The sequence below is a fragment of the Taurulus bubalis genome (genome assembly GCF_910589615.1).
Source record: "Taurulus bubalis genome assembly, chromosome: 17".
Classification (NCBI taxonomy): Eukaryota; Metazoa; Chordata; class Actinopteri; order Perciformes; family Cottidae; genus Taurulus; species Taurulus bubalis.
In genome coordinates this window covers 7,037,370-7,057,374 of record NC_136605.1, presented here as the reverse complement: position 1 = coordinate 7,057,374, position 20,005 = coordinate 7,037,370, and the positions used below count along the sequence as shown (strand labels likewise).

General features: G+C 44.8%; 2 protein-coding genes across 3 annotated transcripts in view; both read left to right on the top strand.

The window, feature by feature from the left end:
* mei1 (meiotic double-stranded break formation protein 1) overlaps nucleotides 1-9,157 on the top strand; it is a gene marked incomplete at both ends in the record, with an annotated part of 51,509 nt that extends 42,352 nt beyond the window's left edge. The window contains 5 exons of the mRNA XM_079233549.1: nucleotides 2,926-3,007; nucleotides 3,258-3,364; nucleotides 4,576-4,707; nucleotides 8,386-8,513; nucleotides 9,085-9,157. Of these exons, the coding sequence (XP_079089675.1) occupies nucleotides 2,926-3,007; nucleotides 3,258-3,364; nucleotides 4,576-4,707; nucleotides 8,386-8,513; nucleotides 9,085-9,157 (522 nt within the window). The remainder of the gene's footprint in view (nucleotides 1-2,925; nucleotides 3,008-3,257; nucleotides 3,365-4,575; nucleotides 4,708-8,385; nucleotides 8,514-9,084) is intronic.
* Nucleotides 9,158-10,743: 1,586 nt separating this feature from the next.
* ccdc134 (coiled-coil domain containing 134) lies at nucleotides 10,744-18,520 on the top strand. Of its 2 annotated transcripts, XM_079232678.1 has the most exons (7): nucleotides 10,744-10,882; nucleotides 13,967-14,091; nucleotides 14,210-14,331; nucleotides 15,091-15,175; nucleotides 15,667-15,848; nucleotides 17,066-17,137; nucleotides 17,327-18,520. In XM_079232678.1, the coding sequence occupies exons 2-7, from the start codon at nucleotides 13,989-13,991 to the stop codon at nucleotides 17,450-17,452; spliced, it is 690 nt and encodes a 229-aa protein (XP_079088804.1). In that variant the 5' UTR covers nucleotides 10,744-10,882; nucleotides 13,967-13,988; the 3' UTR covers nucleotides 17,453-18,520. The 2 variants fall into 2 exon arrangements, with proteins under 2 accessions (XP_079088804.1, XP_079088805.1); XM_079232679.1 differs by lacking the exons at nucleotides 10,744-10,882; nucleotides 13,967-14,091; nucleotides 14,210-14,331 and adding an exon at nucleotides 14,526-14,707.
* Nucleotides 18,521-20,005: the final 1,485 nt, after the last annotated feature.

Here is a 20,005-nt window from a genome sequence, read left to right as displayed (position 1 = left end):
TTATACTTTTTGGGGATTCTTTTTTAGTTACAAAACTTGAGGTAACGCTTGAAAAAAATGCTCACTCACGGAAGCCAGTGTGCAGGGTATCTGTCCTCATACAGATATTCATAACACTGACATGACGATGCCTACCGTCTCTTGCCTTACTTTCACTCCACCTTTCATTCTGCAGCAGAGATAACATGAAGGTAGTCTTTGAGATCTGAACAGCATGACATCGAACCCGCCTTCCACAAACAAGGTTGTGCAGAAAATGAGATTTCCATTGATTTAGTAATTAGCGTAATGGGGTGGCACACATCTCCTGAGCAATCCCGGAGAGTTATTACATGTATTGACTCTGGTCGTGTGTTACGTAAGAGGCTGACTGGAGTCTCACCAGTAGTCGTTTAACAATAAACAGGTGAAGCTACTTCTCCTGGGTGGCAGAGTACAGAGCAAGAACCAAAATGGTCCAAAATATCAGTCATCCAGTGCACAACATAAGGCAGGAGGCAGACCCTTAGAAATAATTGTACCTTTTAACTTCTGCTGCGCACATAACTACTACATATGTTGATACTTAACACACAGCTTTGATATCACAGTTGACTCAACCTGGTAATTCTTTATGATCAAAGCAGTGCTGCAGTGTCACAAGACGCAGAGGCACTGCTGCACATAAAGATGAAGCACTAAAAGGCTCCATCACACAGTCAAAGTATATTGACTGCTACCTTTACTGCCGTCACCTAACGGCCGAGTCTCAACAGTCACATAATAAAGGAAGAATTGTTTCTGTATTACTGAATCTAATAGATTGGGAACCAATGAATCACAAGGCTTGGCAGGACTTATGAGCAGCTCCAGGACGAGTGGTGGTGATGCATTTTTACTGTGTCCATAAAATGGCAGGAAGATACTTCTTTAATACAGCTCACTTCTGAGACTCATTGTGCATTAAATGGACATGGGTTTGACTTATTTTTAAGACCCGTACATACAGTAGCACGTAATGAGAAGATTGGGATACAAGTAGGACTGGGCGATACAGAGAAAATCAAATATCAAGAGAGGTTTGACCCAATGCCTCGATATCCACATTGAAAAATATTGGTGCTTTCACAAAATATTTACAGGATGAAATTTTTGATGAAACCACCTAAAACTAATCATCAATAATGTGTGAGTGGGTAAATGCAGATAATAGAACAGTCTGGTAAGTTCAGAAAGTTCCATCACTTGACTAATGCAGAACTTATAACCAGGAAGAGACTACACTTATTCCATATCACGATATCTGGTCTCATATTACGATATCAATCATCCATATCTTGCCCATCCTTAGATACAAGACACGCTGGACAAAAGAGCTTTCTTGGCCACATACATTTGTTCTCCCAATGACTGTGTGAAGTGTGTGGTTGTGTTCAAGATGAAGTATTCCTACACACACTGATGTCTAAAACTGTCAAATGTATTTGTTTAGTGCCGTGTCCTCGCACTGCTGGTCCTTTTGACTGACGAGGATGAGCAACCTGAAAGGGGTTGGGAGGGGTAGGGATGCTGTAGATTTACACCAGCATTCAGTCATTTAGAGTTCAGGTTGAAAAGTAATTCTTGACTCAACAGATACTCATCCAAATAGACGTGATTTATAGCTACATGATTTTGTTTTGCAGTGGCAGGTCATTAAAATTTTACAGCCGACACAAAATGTGTTGAAACCATCGGCGCGCTGCCGCCCTTGCCGGCGGTGAGAGGTCATCAAAAAGATGTCTGAACCAGAGAGAAAGTGTCAGAGTTGTCGAGGGAGGTTGAATGGAAACCTGCGATGTATTTTAATGGGTAATCAAATAAGTTGGAAAAAGGCTCCCGCTAATGAAGTGTAATACCACTGGGCTCATTTTGATGCTCATTTGCATGCAGAATGCAAACCGTGTTGTGAAACCCAGCTCCTCCAGTACACTGGCCAACACTGCACCATATGGTTATAATAATGATATGAACAATGCAGATAACAGCGCTGAAGTTAATTGGTAAGGCTTCAATCATGACAAGCAAACAAAGACATCAGCATATACAGTATAGATATTTATGTTTTTGAGTGTGACAATCTTCAGATAGTGTGGATGAAATAAGGTAACTTTGGGGTAATTAGGTGTTCTGCCTGTTGTCTTTCTTTTTCTATCCAGTGCCTCTGTTGCAGCATGGCAGCCTCTGGCTCCACACCAGTGGCATTTCTCTCTGTAACTGACTTTAGAGGTGAACTGAGCTTCCGCTCTATGGTTCAGTGCTCTGTAGTCTGCTGTTCAGCTGCTGATACCGTAACCGTTCCCCTCCCTCCTTTTGTTTTGCTCTCTTTTGCCGCTTGATGCTCGGGTTGGGTAGCAGTAGGAAATACTGCAGCTCCCAGCCTCTACTTTCTTGACTGCTTTTCTTTTTCTCCTCACTTTCTGGCCTTCCTTTCTCTCCTTAATCATTTTCCTTTCATCTTCGTCTGCCCTCTTTTTTACCAACTTCACCTCCTCCGCTCTCTCTCATGCCCTCCTCTCCTCTCCTATCTCCTCCGCTCCGTCTCAGGATCAAGGTGTAACTCTCCACTGTCGTCCTGATATCCGCCTGGCCTACTTCAGTATTTTTGGACACCCTAGAGTGCTCACTGCCAACGCCGCCACTGTGGGAGAGACATGCATTATTAAAACCCTGACTCAGTCGCTCTCTCCGATGTTCCCTTGTTCTCTCTTTTATTTCTTGGTGCAACTTTCCACTGCTGAGCATGTGTGTTTGTGTCCATTGTGTCTACATCAAATTCCCGCGTGCTCCTAAGACTTACAATGATCTGACATTTGTGAGCTGGAAGATGTTCTTTCCTTCTTCTCTTTTTATCGTATACTTGGCTCCTCTCTCATGTCTCAACCTTCCGCCTCTCTTTCTCCTCAGAAGCACGAGTTGTTGCTGAGAGCCTCCGTCAACTGTCTAAGCTCCCTGCTGGGCTTCCTCCAGAGGAAGAGTCCCGCTACAGGTACCAGACAGGGAGACAGTTTGGGGAGTGTGGGTTTATCTGTGCACGTGTGCATGTGAGAGAGAGAGAGAAATGAAAGAGGATGTGTATGTGTGTATCTCCTATCAGCGCAGTCTTCAGCGCTGTAGCATGCCATTAGCTGTATGTCATTAACCATGAAGCATTTTTTAGTGATTGATCTGGGTGAGGCATCCTAACTTGTCATTTTTCCTCCCTGGGTTTGTTTTCTTTGCATTCGTCGGCGTGTTAGAAACGTACGTGGCATGTAAGCCATGGAGTCGATTCCTCATCTACTGCCTGCTCAGCTCAGGAGAGAGCACCCGTCTGCACCCTGTCACTCTCAGACTCATCACAATTGTGAGACGTTTTACACACACACACACACACACACACACACACACACACACACACACACACACACACACACACACACACACTCAAATCAAGTATAATTTATTGGGCAAGGTTTTGAGCAGTACTACATATTTGATATTAATATCATGAAAAGTTAATGAAGGTAATGAAAACATAAAAGTGTTTGGGTATTTGGATCACATGAGTAATGAGAGTGAATATAGTACAGTTTTATGCAGGCTGACATACAAAAAAAATATTACCATATTATCTGCTATGAACTGAGGCTCTAAACATTTTTCATTTATTCAATTAAATCAGGGGAGGAACTACGGGTGAGCTGTAACCCAGTGACCCATCACATGCAAATGAGCAGAAACTAAATTGAGAAATTTGAGAAACATTTTTTTGTCTGAATCTCTCGGACATGTTTTAGTTTTTACAAAATTGAAGAAGATTAAATTGTCCCTCTGCTAAGCCCCCCACTGCTACTCTGTCAAGCGGTCAGAGCTACCATGGAGCACTCACTGCACTCCCTGAATAGATATTATCTCATTTGTGGAAAAATGTAAAAGCTCTTTCAGAGTGAAGCAGACAGAAGGGTCGACAAAAAGTGTTTGAAGGATATATCCAGAATGTCAAGCAGGAGAGAAAACAGGTTGAAACGATTAAGATAGAAGCTAGAGCCGACAGATCACAGTGTAAAAGTGAACCACCACATCACCTGGAGATCGGGACAAAAGACAACGAAATTAAGGAACAATACTGTTCCTGTAAAGCCCGGCAGGTTTGTTACAATCATTATAAAGCAGCATGTGTATACATTCAGTTCACCTTCGGTAGCTAGCGTAGCATATACGCGCTGACGCTAGCTAACAATGTACTAAAATACACCGGTCTTTTTTCAGAAACTTATATATCCTTACAACCTCTCCAGGTAACGAGTATCACTATAGAACATTTAATCAGGACGAGCTCCAAATTCACAAAACCAGCCTGAAAATTAAAAAAATCGGATTGCATGTGAATTTATAGAGCAGAGCCAGATCCTGTGCAATCAAGGGCGGGACTTAGCAAAAGGTCAATTGACCTCTACTCTGTCCATAATATCCCACCACAAAAACATGCTTATTACCAGCTTGATTCTTTATGCTTACCTCTGCCTCTCTTCATCTCTCCCTCCCTCTTCTGCTTGCTTACTTTGTCCTCGGCAGCTCCTGAAGCACGGCAGCACTTCAGTGCTGTGGGAGCCGGACCTGCTCCAGCTGATGGAGGCGGTGGAGAGGAGGGGGCGGGAGGTGCTCAGTGAGGAAGCAGCGCTGGCCCTGAGGCTGCTCCTCTCACAGGTACACACATGCGTGCTGACACACACGCACACGCAGAACAAATAATGGACACTCTCACAGCAATAGACTTCTATCCCCTGTTATCCATAAATATCTACATCCTTGAATAAATAATGTATTAAATAAATCAAGTTCAGACAGAGTTCAGTATCAGTCTGGTTCACTCAGGGTTTTTAACACTTTGTGTTTTTCTGGTCCCGCTGTTCTTTACGGCAAATAAATGTTTTTTTATGCAAATAAAATGCCCAAAATTTTGAACAGAAGCACTGCAGAAATATAAAGTGACAATTTAAAACAGTAGCCTCAGTGTGGGACTCTATCACACTTTAGTGACACAGCAGTGACAGGTACATGGTAAACTTTAATTGCAAAGACCAGAGGGGGTGCGTGTGCGTGTGCGTGTGCGTGTGTGTGCGTGTGTGTGTGTGTGTGTGTGTGTGTGTGTGTGTGTGTGTGTGTGTGTGTGTGTGTGTGTGTGTGTGTGTGTGTGTGGTCCACTGGTGAGCTACAATAGCTGATGACGCATCCTGACACATTGTAGCAGAAGCATAGTTCTCAGAACTGTTATTGTTGTTTGCACGGTTAGGGCTGTTAGCTGCTCGCCGCCATGTTGAGAGCCGTTGAGAAGCAACAGATATGCCCTGATTTAGGAATTTAGCACCTTTAATGGTCAGTAGTGCTTTTCATTGACATGAACTCAGTAACCCCATCTGTTAGTTGTACATATCCTTCGGCATCCAGACTCATTCGTCATGTCGGCACTAATGACGCTTCATGTGATCATTGATTAATAATTTAATTTATCATAATCAATATTATATATTCTTTCTTTTTTTATGTTGATACGGCTCCAGCTTGTGTCTTTCTCTCTTTTCTTCCTTTCATTTAGTTGTGATTATTCCAAACTGAGCCCCTGGCAGTTTAAGGCGAGGAATAGAGCCTGAGTGTGGCCAAGACGTATATTGGACCCAAACAGCTGGTTAGCATTGAGGCATTCAAGGAATAAATACATAACTGCAATCTCACTCAGTAGACATTTTTCTTGCTGCGGGCCATTTGTTTGAAGATGATTGCACACAGTATCAGCCTTTTAGCGCTGATGTTGGATGTAAACTCTACTACCCACAGATGTTGAAAAGGTTGTGTCAGTCTAAAGACCTCGGTTGGTGAATTATTCATTTAAACTGTTTATTATAGGTTAATCTGTAGTTGTCGCGCAAAGCCATCAAAGGTTAACTTTCATTTTACATGGAAACAACTAATTAATTTGAAAAAAGTGACACTGAACTTTAATGTAGGACATCATGCAAAAAAGTGCCAACAGGAAATAATTATAAATAATTTAAATTGAATAAATGGCCCTCAATCCAATTTTTGCTCTGCTCAGTTGTGATCGCAGCATTAACTCGTGATTAGTATCATTCGTCAAATCCCACAGATCGTTGCCAGAAGAAACGGTATTGTATGAACTGGCTTTAAATGCAAGTATTCCCTGTGAAGATCTTGTTGCATGACTTGAACATGATGAAGTATCTCCTTGTCGCTACCCTTGTTAGCTTTGCGGCGGATGCATAAAGCTCATCTGGGTTTTGTGCTAGCTTCAAGATGTTATAAAACACAGAAGGAGTAAGCAGCCACATCAGATAATGTAGCTCAAATGTGGCATCGCATATCGGACCAGAAGCACATTTAGTATTCTGAGAGTAGCTCAGAATCAGAGGAGTGACAGAATGATGGCACAAACTGCAGCTCCCAGTGCAGCAAGTGCCAGGGATCACAAATCTGTGTGCATGCGTGTCTGTTCGCTCGTGTGTGTGTGTGGGTGTGTGTACCGTGTGTGTCGCTGTGTTTCTGGAGACATTGATGCGGTTTAGGGGAGGCAGGGTTCAATGTGTCAGACTCCTCTTCACAGGCGCTAGACAGTACGAGTTTACTTCCCCAACATGTCCTCTGCTCCAATCCGTCACACACGTTGAGCTTTGTCCATGAGCTCCAGATGATCTGCCTGTGGACTTCAATCTCAGGTCACGAGGAAGCTCTCCATGCACATCTGTCGTATCACTATCTCGCTTTCCTCCTGATGAGGTGTGTGTGTGTGTGTGTGTGTGTGTGTCGTGAAACACACGATATGATACAAGCAAGCACGCGTGCGCATGCTGCCGCTTGAGCCCGTGGCTCTTTCCAGTCCTCCATTCAGACTCGTTAAACATTTGCGTGTGCTGGTCCTCCAGCCTCTTACAGTATGTGTGTGTCTGCATGATCCAGTGTTTCGGCGTAAAAGGGCGGCGCTGCATGCTAAGTCAGCTTGTCAGATAGGAGCTGGTCTTCTGGGAGAGTCCCTTCTTCATAATTTGTAATGCTTGCAGACTTCTCATAACTTCCCTCAGACTGGAGGGACTCTTGTTACCCAGCACTCTTTCTCTCTCTTTCATTCTCGCGTACACAGCCTGAACTTTCACCATTCTGTTCCTCCCCCCTATTCTCTGCCTCCTTTCTCCTCTTCTTTTGCTCTCCAAATTGTTCTCACCCCACCAACTCCTCTCCATTCACCTCTATTTCCCCCTTTAGCTCTTTTCAGTTACCGGAACACTTTATTTTTTTATGTTGCCCTTTTGTTCACTCGCCCGTTCCTCAAAATGTCATCCTCTCGAGTCGCTTCATGAGAACTGCCGGGAAAAAACAGCTTTAACTTTCAATGCAATATTCACTTGGATATGGAGATCCACCAAGTGTCTCTCTCTCTTTCTCTCTTTCTCTCTTTCTCTCTCTCTTTCTCTCTCTCTGGAAAAGTACCAGATTTTTTCTTCCTTCTCCAGTGATATAGAGAATGATGATGAGGAAGATGATGATAGTTTGGTGACAATATCAGGGATGCTGGTGCTTTAATGACAAAACTCGGGCTGCTGTAGCTCACAACAATATTCCGTTAATGCGGTTGTAATTCTTCTGTATTGCCTGTGACAACTGACAGTAATAGTTTTGTTTTCGCAGTAGAAGCTTCTTTCTGTCATGCTTTCTTATTTAGATCTCTGCAAATCCCAGGTGTGTGCGTGTCTCCCTCTAAAGATTTGCCTTTTGTCAGCCTTGTCTTCGTATTTAGTTTTTTAAAGGTGCAGTATACGGATAACTGTCTACCTGAGCAGAGAATGAAGTCGCCTCTCCTCGCTCTGACGTGGCCGCCACTCTGGCCGTAGTGCTTTTAGTGCACGTACGTGCATGAGGCCCCACTGGTCAGCTCACGGTCACCGCTCTCATACGGCGGTTACAGCTGATAACGTCTTGACCAACTGCGGTCATTGCAGGAAGCGTAGTTCCCACCATCCGTTCTCCCTTCAGGTCAACACTGTTAGCTCCATCAGCACTTTTGCTGTAATTTCAGGTCAAAGCCGTCGGCATGTTGAGAGGCAATCAAAATGCTCCCACTCTTGTATATCAGCCACGTGGGATAAAAAGACATTCAACTTTCTTTTCCTCCGTCAGCTTTTATCTTCTCATCTCCCTCCTCACTGCCGATTAACCTTGTAGTCCCAATATTGGCATTATGTCCTGTGCTCTTTTCTTTTTAATTTCTCCCTTCTCCTTTATGTTCCTTCCTCACAATGCTGCTCGTCTCCCCTCTCCCTTTTTAATTTAACAAAGTCAAAATTCTCCCCGTCTCTCGTCCGTTTGCTCATTCAGATCCAGAGCAGTGCATTGCACTCGCAACTCACGGGGGATCAAGAGCGGAGAGTGAGGAGTATGATTGAGACCCTCGGCCCCAAGACGCCAAGCGAGAGCTGCAGCCCCAGTCTGCCCAGCAACGTCTTGTATCCCTCACCTGAAGTGAAACACCTGTACACACACACACACACACGCTGACACAATCACAACAACGTCACTCTCTCAAACATGCATCTGTATGTTTCTAATAAGCTGCAACGCCATAAAAGACACCCATGCTGTACTTCAAACGTCAGCAGAGCAGCTTCTTGGATTTTTTTCTCTGGCCACTCATTAAACGTCTGTTTTGTTTTTCACTCCGTCTCCGTGACGGCGTGTTGTACAACACAGGGTCGTTACTGTCTTTCGGTACTTAAAGGCTCAGTACATCCGTCGTGCTGATTGACTCTCACACACACACACACATGCCTCCTTTCACACACCCACACACTCCGTCTCTGTCTGTTCAGCTTGATCTGAGCTTTATTGGCTTCTGTCTTACAACAGGAATATTGTCATATCACACTACTTGTAAATACATAAATGAAGCAGTGGCTTGATACAAAGGATACTCATTCAAAGCATTTTAGGCACTCATAGTAAACACAATACATACATTCAGGGGAAACCTCATTTAGTCCCATTCTCTCTTCCAAGCTCCTTAACGATTGTCCTCAGGCGCGTTGGAGATGTGTCCATCTGTCTGTCGGACTTCACCGTGGAAGAAGGCGGATGTTTTCTGGCAAACTGATATTATAATGTCTGATATTGTTGCGCCGTCGGGTTAGCAATTGGATTCATTGTTCACTCATTGTTACACCTTTACTAGATACCTCGTGTGTTTTTCTGTTGCGCTCTTAAAGCAGCACACCCATCCTACATTTAATGTGTCTCTGAAATATTTTTTACTTTGTGTATTTTTGAAAGTATTTATAAGCCGTGAGCTTTATTTATTAAAGATTAAAAAACACATTTGTTTTTCTTTATTATAGGCCTACATCTGTGAATGTACTACTTTATTATATGATACCATGACTCACGCTATACCAGTCTCTACTACACTGAGCCGCCGACAGGACACAATCAGAGAGAGAGAGAGAGAAATTTCTCACTTGGACATTTTTGTGTTCTATTAGAATTTGTGGTCAAGGTGAAACCAATCATTAGTGTCGCCATTTGTTATTGGGATGTAGCCAGGTTTTTCCATGGATTCTGTAACACAAAGGTGAAAAGACACATTTGACTTAATAGAAATGATTCACACGATCCACAGACGTAACTGACCTGATCATAACGGCCATTATCTCCATCCCACACCTCAAGCCTCAGCTCTACCCTTCATATACCCGGGGAGAAGGCTTAGTCCCAGTGAGGGTCCCAGTCGTAAATTACCCAGAACTGGAAGGACTGGTTACCCATCAGCACCTTCACTAAGCTGTCAGTCTGTGAGAGTGTGGCACCCTGCAGGCCACTGGGTGATTGATGGGGATTCGTGAGGTGACCATGGGTGCAGCTGTTGGTGATGTGTGTAGAAGCTTCTGGAGACGTCAAAGTGTGGAGAGGATCTTTAACTATAATGTCCACTGGTGATCTCTGGATTAGGATTCTGGTATTCCAGGGATAAGATAAATGTAGTTGTAAAACTCCTAATAATAATAACTTTATTTATATAGCACCTTTTAAAAACAAAGTGCTCTACAGAGAAGTGAAGTATAGTTATACATAACATAAATATTAGTAAACAAAAAAAGGACCATACCATAAAGGCAATGAATACATCAATGAAAAAAGAGCAAATGGAATTGAAAACAAATAAATAAATAAAATAAACAAACAAAAACAGGGGGGGGATAACTGCACGAAAAAAAATATAAACATAAAAGGACGACATCACAAGCAAAAATTGATATGATTTGATAGAGGTGGATCAGTCAGACAGGACAAGTGTTCATTTAATTAAAAAACAAATCAAATAAGAGTTTATTTGTGTGCTCAGCTGACTTTTACATCACCAAACAAATAAATGCTTTTATTGTCTCCATTTTTTTTTTTTACCATTTCACTGCAAATATAATCAAAACTCTATCTCGGAGAAATCACCCAACGTGGAAAAACACGAGGGAAGCGGAACGCAGCCGCCTCTCTGGTTGGCGTCCCTCTCTAAACGCTCCGTGCGGAAACAACAACATCCTCCTCCTCCTCTGTTAGCGCCCGCTGGCTGTCATTCGTCCAAGGCGAGCCAGCCGGTGTGATCGTGGCGCTGGCGGAGTGGAGCAGCGAGAGCCGCGTGTAAATGCGCGTGTTGCTGTCACCTGAGGATCCACAGCGGCAGACTGACCGGCGCGTGCCTTTTCATCGGCGAACTGACCGCAAACATGGAGATTTAAAAGAGGGGAGAAAAGAAAAAACAGGTTGAACAGCACTACTTTGGAGCAAACGCCATTCTCCGCCCGCTGCCGTTGCTCGCGAATACACGGTGAGCGTGTGTGTGTGTGTGTGTGTGTGTGTGTGTGTGTGTGTGTGTGTGTGTGTGTGTGTGTGTGTGTGTGTGTGTGTGTGTGTGTGTTGTGCAACGCGTTTGTCCGTCGTCTCACCTGAACTGGCCGCTGGCTGCTGGATCCCGGGGGCGCGCGCAGTCGCGGGATCGATTTCAGTCCAGGAGCGACTTCAAATACTTGTTCGATTCCCCGAAACGCGCTTCCCCTTTGAGGGGAACCTGGTCTGAATGGTTGCGATGTGGTGTTGCGGAGTTGATGGAGATCACTAATAGACGGGCTCTCGCGCCACAGCGTCACACTAAACGCGTTATTGCTTGCAGATTAAATGCATGAACTCATTATTGCCCATTATAACGTGGGTTCGCGCAATCAACCACAATCTGTAATTGATGGTCCACATGACTTTATCCAGGCTCTGCCATCATTATCATCATCATCATCATCACTATTACGCATGTCCGTGGCAGCATGCGTGATAACAGCCTCGCGGATGATGATGTGTCAGTCCATGAACCTCAATCCTCGCACAGCAGGCTGGCAGCCCGGAGGGGATCTGGGTCTGGGTCCGCATCTGGATCTGCATCCAGCTGCCTGGTGATGCTGCCTCCATCCTCTCAGAAGTCCCTTTTGCCTCAAGGGCTATAGTTGTGCCTCCTTGAAGATCACGTCAGAGTTGGTTTCTGAACAGTTTGGAGCGTTTTCCTGCTTTTTTATTTTCAGATTGCTGCACAGCGGTGCGTGTTTTCACACCGCTGGGGGAGTTCAGAGTGGAGCTGTATCTTCACGGGTGTGTGTGGTGTGATAAGACAGGCGAGCCTCTCTTACCTGGCGATGCTGGAGCCTTGGGTCTCCCACACGGGAAATCAAACGTCATCCTCTCTGCCACAGTGGGTTGTTGTTGGCAGAGCAAGAAGAAGAAAACATTCTCCCCTGCCTCCAGATCTCCCCGCGGCGTTTTCACCTCTCCCGGACCTCTCCCACCTTGGACGCTGGTCATCTGGAGGAGAGATCCATCCAAACGCGCTTCTCCAGAGCATCTCTGTAGAAAGCCAGAGAGGTGTTGAGACCACAGGCAGAACTCGTGTCATGTCGGTGTCTCATACGATGTAAGGAGCACTCTGTGTCTCCATTAAAACTCCGGTGTAATCCGACCTCAAAACCAGAGTGCTTCACCGGGTAGGTTTTCCTTTTGAGTTTGATTTCCCCCCAAATGCTCGTCCTGTTACAATCAGTGATGCCTGCTTGAGGTTAATGGACGCATTCGGACCCTCGTTTTCTGTGCCACATTAGAGATGATTGATCCTCTCCTAATGTCCTCCTTCCGCTACTTCTTCAAGTCTCTGCACTTCGCCCAATTGCGTGGAAACGTCAGCAGTGTGTGTGTTGACTGCATTCCATTGTGCTGGTGGTGATAACCTTTTTTTTGTTTTGTTTTCCGTTGCTCATAAATGTTTGTCAGAGCCACATGGCACAAGGGGGAGGAGAGGGACGAGGCGCCCTTTCCCTGGCTGTTATCTAGAAATATGGAGGCTTTCGACCCGCACTTAAGGATATTTACTGCTGCATTTCTCAGAAGGCTGGGAAGCTACCCAGAAAGCACAAATTGGCCTTTATCAAACATTGTCCTCACTCAGCTGTCTGCGGGAACACTGGATTCTGCTGACTCTGCCCGGAAAAAGTTGTCTTGCTGTTTTTTATTTTTTGAAATAAGACACACAGAGACCACCACTTCAAAACCAAAGAAAGTTGCAATTTTATCTTGAAGGCAACTGTCAGATTACAGTCTTTGGGCAGTTGCTGCTGTAAAAAGAAGCAAAGCATTCCTGAAACAGGAGGAAGTTGTAGTAGGAAATGATCGCTTTCGATCCATGTTATCGCTAATCTGAAGATGGATGGTGTGTGTGTCTGTGTCCAGGAGCATATATATGCTTTCCTCCTCTGATGTAGGTGAGATCCAGTCTCAATTAACATTTTCACCCGAGACGTTTGCTCACTTCCATCTGGTCCTTCAGGCTCTCATCCTGTCGGTGCAGCATCCAGACCCTGACTCTCCATCTCCTCTCGCACGGTGCTCTACCTCCCACTGTCTCTCCTCTCTGCGAGTCTCTAAGTTGTACCGCTGTGTCTCAGCAAAGGTACGCGCAAATTAAATATTCACTAGGAAAGCTGTTCTTTCCTGCAGCCTCCCCCCTTTCCTCAAATGCCTCGCCGCCCTCTGCTCATCTCTTGCCCTCCTCCCGACTCTCCCTGCAGGCCTCCACCACAACCCGAGCCCCGTAACCTGTGGCCTCCCTCTCGTGGTGTCATTGCTAAATTATGCATGAATTATATGAATTACACCTTTGAGCTTTTCATCAACATTGCCCCCTCCTATAATTCCCTCTGTTTTTCTGCTAATGTTTTTATTTAAAAAAATACGCTTTCATCCAATGTTCATTTGATGAGATGCTATTTTTAGCTGCTGTATTTATCTTCTCCCTCTCAAATGTATTAAACGCCTCTTGAGGGAAAGGAAGTTGCATATGGATGAAACATGTTGGGTACGACCACGGCTTTGGATAGAGGGACCAGGGGGAGATGGGGAGGAGGAGACGCGAGAGAGAGAGAGAGGCAGAGATTGTGAATGTTCCTCTCGGGCATTATGCAAGTGCCAGATATCAGATGTGTTTCTTTTTTTAAAAGAGCATAAGGAGCCTCTTCAAATGCCGGCTCTCCTCTCGTTGCAACACATTGACCACTTCTCCCCAGCCCGTCTCTCTATTTCTCCTATTCCACAAAGTATCACCAGGGAGACGAGACGAAAGCCATCCTAGCGGCTTCGGAAGAAGAAGAAGAAGAAGAAGAAAAAACGGCCACATGAATGAAAAAGAAGACGTGATCATCGTGACACTCGCACTCAAAAGCAGAATTCTTTTGAGATGTGCAGTCTTCGCTCTGGAACCTTGAACGCATTCAAAATCACTGTGTGTGTGTGTGTGTGTGTGTGTGTGTGCACGCTCGGTGTTTAGATGTTTAACAATGCGACGTACATCTCATGGATTGTCATCTTTTTCTTTTTTCAGGAGCGAGGCCTCCCTGCTGACCATGCAGAGTGTGTGTGCACTCGTCCTGGCGCTCGCCGCTGCCGCCCTCTGCTCGGCGGACTCGGACACACACAGACTGAGACATGACTCCAACCTGGACATCTGTATCCTTCTTTGTGTGTGTGTGTGTGTGATTGTGTTTCTGTCCCTTTTTTTTAATGTGACCGATGGGTGCATGAGCATTCATGGAGAGCGCGTGTCTTCCTGAGCTCCTCTTCTTAGACAAGCGGCTGTTCGAGACCAAGAGGAAAGATCAGCTGAACGCGTTGAAGAACCTGGTGGAGCTGAACGACATCAACCAGCAGTACAAGATCATAGACATCATGCTGAAAGGACTCTTCAAGGTAGGATGTGTGTGCACTCGCCTCATATGCTCCCATAGTCTGTTGGGCAGCAGCGAAATCGAACACAGACAGGCCACTAGTATAAAAAATAACAATGCGAACAGAAACCGTTCCCTTCAAAGAGCTCGAGCGGCTTGTGCTCCTCGGCACAATCGAAGGATGAGGAGCTTCGCGGCGCGCCAGAGGATCAAAAGCTCCGCACCACGTTCGTTCCTCAGCATGTTTCCTCGCATTCATTTGAATGTTAATTCCGACTCAGCTGCTCGGAGCTTTGCTTTACAGCGCGCCGCATTCTCCCAGAGGACGGTTATCTTATGCATCTGCTCGCCTCTCAAGGACAACCAGCATAGTCAACCTTCAGTGGCCCGAAGACATGGTCAGCATTTCTATACACCGTGTGTGTGAGTGAAGTACTTAACAGTGTGCCTGCTTAAATCTCTTCCAAGTAGAAGCTGACTAACTCTCAGATTAGTGTGTTGCACAGTTTGTGTCTCAACCTCAATACGACAAGTGTCTCTTACTATCCCTGATCTTTGCTCGTGGAATCCTCTGTGAAAGTTGTGTTGAGCAGATTCACTGCATCCCATGATCTCAGCAGTACAAGTGCTGTGTAAAATATCACAGTGGGAATCCTTTTTTTATTCTCGAAGATCTTAACTGCTTTCCTCTCTGAATTACGACGGCAATTTAAATCCCCAGCTCATAGTGTGAAGTAAATAAACCTGGCTATTGAGCTGCTTTTATTTGTGTATTCCTAAGGTGTTGGAGGACTCCAAACTAATCCTGGTTGCGGCCAACATGCAGCCTGAAGACCCTTTCCCCATGGACGACAAGATCAAAGAAGGTCTGATTCACTTTTACACCGCCGCCGTTTCATCATTTCATTTATTTGTCTCGACGCCTTTCGCTGTTGCTCTACTTATATGAGCCACTTTATTTAGCAGTCTCTCTCGTGTGTCTATCTCACCCCGTTTCTGTCTCCAACTGCTCTGACTGGTTTGTGACCCGTTTCTAAAAGCTCCACTCTTGTGTCGCTCTTTCTTTCTTTTCATCCTTATCCCCGTTTGGTGCCAATAATATCGGCTTTAAACATCTCTCTGAATGTCACGAAGATCATCTCGCCTGTTTTTCCGGCTTATTCAACGACTCCACCTATTTGAGTGTTCCCTGGAACTAGATCAGCCATTGCTGCAGCTGCACTCTTCCCCTTTTGTTCTATTTCCCAGCATGCTCTGTGTGTTTTGTCAGTGCAAAATATAACGTCTAAAACGTTCCTCTCTCCGTCTTTACTTCTTTTTATTGACTTCCCGGTTTCTCTCTCTCTTATCTCTGCAGCTTATTCCCACGTGGTGGAGAACACCGCGTTCTTCGGCGACGTGGCGTTGCGCTTCCCCCGTATCGTCCACCACTACTACGACCGCAACACCGACTGGGACGGCCTGCTGCGCTGGGGCCTGAATTTCTGTAACCAGACGGGGGTTTTCACAGGAGGAGCCCATCAACATGTCCTCACCCTTGTAAGGCTGCACACTGACCCTGTTCCTATTGTAACTCATAAGTCTTGCAACAAATCTCATGTCTTCTGCAGCAAGGATGTAAAAAAAAAAAAGAAGAAAATCTGGCTTTGCGTGCCAACTGTAAAACTGAAAATATCTGTGAGATCACCATTCTAGCAGAGCTAAACAGAAAGAGCGTTGCTTAGACAACGCAGCTGAAAGTGAGAACCCAAACCACATTAAAGAGGCTAAAAGTAAATGCCTCGAACATGTGAAAATAAGTCACAATATTGATGTGTTCAGTTTTGTTTATTTTCACGGTCCATTTAAATCCTGGGCAAAATGTTGACATTGCGTCCTTGTTGTGAACGAAGTCTCGACGCAGAACACAATACAAGCTCACGATGAGACGAACCAGAGAGAACATGGAAAACACTTAAACGCTGTAAAGCCCACCGCGGTGTAACTGCGACCAGACGCTGTCGTGTGGGCGCACGACACATCCTCGATAGCCGGCTCTGCCATCGCCGCTAAATGTGTCATTTGGCGTCAGATTTGTCCCGATGGATTGAGGCCTTTCATTGTAGCGGATGAGACGGTATTCTCCGTGCGGGTTAATGAACTAAACTCTGGTGGGATTAATCTGTGACTGGAGCATTGTGCCAAGAGGATTATATTGTGGATTAATTCTGAGACTGGGAGCAGCAGCAGCGGTGAAAGCGTGCCTCAGTAACCGCACTCTTAGTTTAGTTTGCCTCTGATCCTCGACTCCAGGGATACTCAACTTGCCCGGGGCCAGTTAATGAACAAACATTAATAGAATTCATCAGCTCAAATACATGAGGCTCCGGTTTTCTCCCACAACCAAAACATGTATGTATGGCAGCATGTTTTTCTCTCTAAACCAGCTCTTTTAGTATATTTTAATGATTTTCTGTATGCACTTTGACTCCTTACTCACATTAACAGTTTAAAAGAAATCCCATCGTGTATCAATTTATTTTAATTTTATGGCTCGGCGGCCACCTGTCACAGGTCAAAGTTGAGTATAACTGCCCCACACTCTCTAGTTCATGCAGCTCATAGGGTCTTAAGATGAAATGATAAAATTATAACATAAGCTGTAGTTCTCCGAAGAAATATAGATTTTTGCAAGGGATTGGACGGTGTCTCATTTTCATTCCTTATCTCTTCTGGAGAAATGATAGCGTGCCCTCTCCTCCTCTTTTCTTCTGCAGATGTCACAGGAGCTGGGAATAATTGATAAATCCGCGGACTTTATAAACCCGTACCGCACGGAGAGAGACGATGTAAGTATGCGCACATGTTTTTCCACACTCTGTTCACGATCCTTTTACAGTCAGGTGACCCCCAAGTTACAGCCCGGAACACTAGTAACGCAGACCGATCTTTACTTTGAAAAAGTCACTGAACTAACGATATCATCGCAACGCCTCGATGTAAGATCCATCCCTCTAACCCTGACCCGTGTGCTTCAGGTGCTTCACACTGCCGAGGCTTTCCAGAAGATCCTGAGGGAGGAGGAGAAGAGGAGGAGGAAAGAAGAGAAGAGGAAAGAAATAAGGAAAGGCCCTCGCATCTCCCGCTCCCGCACCGAGCTATAGCGCGGCACCGGCGCTGCTGGTGGAGAGCAGAGAAGAGGAGGAGGGAGCATACGCACAGTCCACAAGGGGGGACTCGACTGGTAGACTCTGGGCGACAGTGAAGGAAATAAAAAGCTGTCATCGCTTGTAAAAAGCCCGGTGCTCTGTTGAAAACCAGAGGAACCCTCAAGGTTACACAAAAATAAAGTAACGGGGAAGTGTCAGGATCAACGGTCTGAATTGCTGTGCATCTACAGTGATTCGTAATTGGAAAATCTAATAATGTATAAGAGGTAAAGACGTCTCTGGAATAGGAGTTGATAAGGGAAGCTCATTTTTGATAATTTATGGAATAGAATTAATTTCAGTATAATCTTTAAAAAAAACAACAACACAGTATTGTGTCTAGATTTAATGTGTCTAAAACCTGTGTGCTTCGAAATACGTGTGTTTGTTAAATCTAAATTCGGCCTGTTTCTGGTTAGATTGAGCTTGAATTGATGATGGAAAACAGCTTATTTATTTGTTCCTTGTTCCTCCAACTGAGATTTGTGGGATATTTCCAGAGGGTTGTTTATAAATTGACAGATTTCTGTCATATTATTGCCGCTCAAAGGTGTCAAGGACATATGTAATGTTTAGTTTGCATACAAGACAGTATTCTTTAATTTGTTAATTTTCATATATTTTTGAATTTTTTGTTTTTGTTTTGTCAATTTGATCTCCATCAAATGAATCATAAGTGAATTAGTTTTTCCCATATTTGGCTTTTCTTTTTTTTTTCTTTACACACACTTCCGTAGTTGTTTCAGTTTAGTGACCTTTAGTTATTTGTATCCTGTTGGAAATATCTGTCGGCCAGAATTAGAGTATATGAGCCCTGCACCTGTTTTGGTGCTCTCTTTTTGTTTTGTTGTTGTCATCTTCTGTTCATCATTGCTGGAAATTAACATATTTTAATGGTTTAGATTTATGGAATTGAGATTGATGTAATTTTGAAATTGTATTAAGACTGTTATAAAAAACTATATGTATATTCAGAGAAAGAATATCACTGCTGCAGAATGAACAAGCCATTTTGTTATCACGTTTAAAGAAATAAAGTGACTCTGATATGTACAAAAAAACGTGTGTGTGTGAGAGAGACAGAGTGTGTGAGAGCTAGTCAGCCAACAGAGGGCAGGCCGTCACCAAACCGACTGTCTGCAACTAAAGTCCAATGTTTGGGGTTGAACTGAGCATGTAGCTAACTTTAGCTCCACGAGAAGAAAACTCAGTGAAAGCTCTAATGGAGAGAAGAAGCGGACCTCTATTACTGAAACTGAGAAGCGACTAACAACGTGGACCCTGGTAAGATAACACTAATAACGGTTATCTCGTGACAGTCGCTGTTTTCGTCCTAAATTAACAACTTGCTAATGCTAGCTTGTTCATGTGGGAGTTTTGTTTATTGCTATTTGTTTAAATTCGCGTCGGCTTGATAAAGAAAAAAATGAGTGACAGAGTTGCCTTTTGATCTTTAGTTTCGAGGTTATCATTTGGTAAGCTAGTACTTTAGGTTATAAACATCATAGCTACTGTTAGCTGGCTAGCTGTTGTGTAGTAACATAGTAGTAACTGTTAGCTGACCTATTGAGGTGAAACGTTTTGTTTCTGTCCAGAACCGTCCTTACCAACACCGACTCTTCTGGTCCTTTGAACACTAACACGCCTGTATTGTCTGCATTAGCTCATGCTGTTGCAGTGAATCTATCAAAATAAAATACCCATAGTCTCACAGACAATTTCCTGTTGTGCAGTTTTTCCTCCAGGGTACCAGTAAGAGAAGAGGCCACCAATTGGTATGGAGGCTGAGAAAGAAGCAGAGGACTCTGACACCAGATGCAGTGAAGAGCTCAGGCTGGTCCTCATCGGAAAGACCGGATCTGGCAAGAGCGCGTCTGGGAACACCCTCCTGGGCCGGAGGCAGTTCCTGTCGCAGATCAGTGCGAGCTCTGTCACCCGGACTTGCCAGCTTGGGAGCACTGAGCTCGCAGCGGAAGAGGATGCTGAGGAGGACGGCCAGGCAGTCGCACAGAGGAGGACGGGGAGAGTCACGGTGGTTGACATGCCCGGGTTTGGAGACACTCACCTGAGTGAGGAGCAGATCCACGCAGAGGTCGCCAAATGTGTGTCTCTCTCTGCCCCCGGGCCACATGCTTTCCTCCTGGTGGTGCCGATAGGACGATACACAGACAATGAGAACCAGGCTGCCTGTGAGTTGACCAAGATATTTGGGGAGGATGCAGTGCGTCACCACACAGTGGTTCTTTTTACCAGAGGTGATGACCTGGAGGGCGTAGAGATTGAGGAGTACCTGCGGGAGACTGCACCTGCTGGGCTTAAGGCTTTGATTGACAGTTGTGGGGGCAGGTACCATGTACTTAACAACAAAGACCCCAGTAACTCAGTGCAGGTTAGAGAACTCCTAATGAAGGTGGACAAGATGGCGAAGCAGACTAGAGAAGGGTTTTACACCAATGCCATGTTTTTAGAAGCAGAGGCCGCCATCAGGGAGGAGCAGAAAAGGATGTT

Excerpts from the sequence above, each read along its gene's own strand:
- ccdc134 (XM_079232678.1), top strand. The coding sequence starts at position 13,989 with ATGCAGAGTGTGTGTGCACTCGTCCTGGCGCTCGCCGCTGCCGCCCTC. Across the intron at positions 14,092-14,209 it reads TGACTCCAACCTGGACATCT|ACAAGCGGCTGTTCGAGACC; the intron begins GTATCCTTCTTT and ends TCCTCTTCTTAG. Across the intron at positions 17,138-17,326 it reads ACCGCACGGAGAGAGACGAT|GTGCTTCACACTGCCGAGGC; the intron begins GTAAGTATGCGC and ends CGTGTGCTTCAG.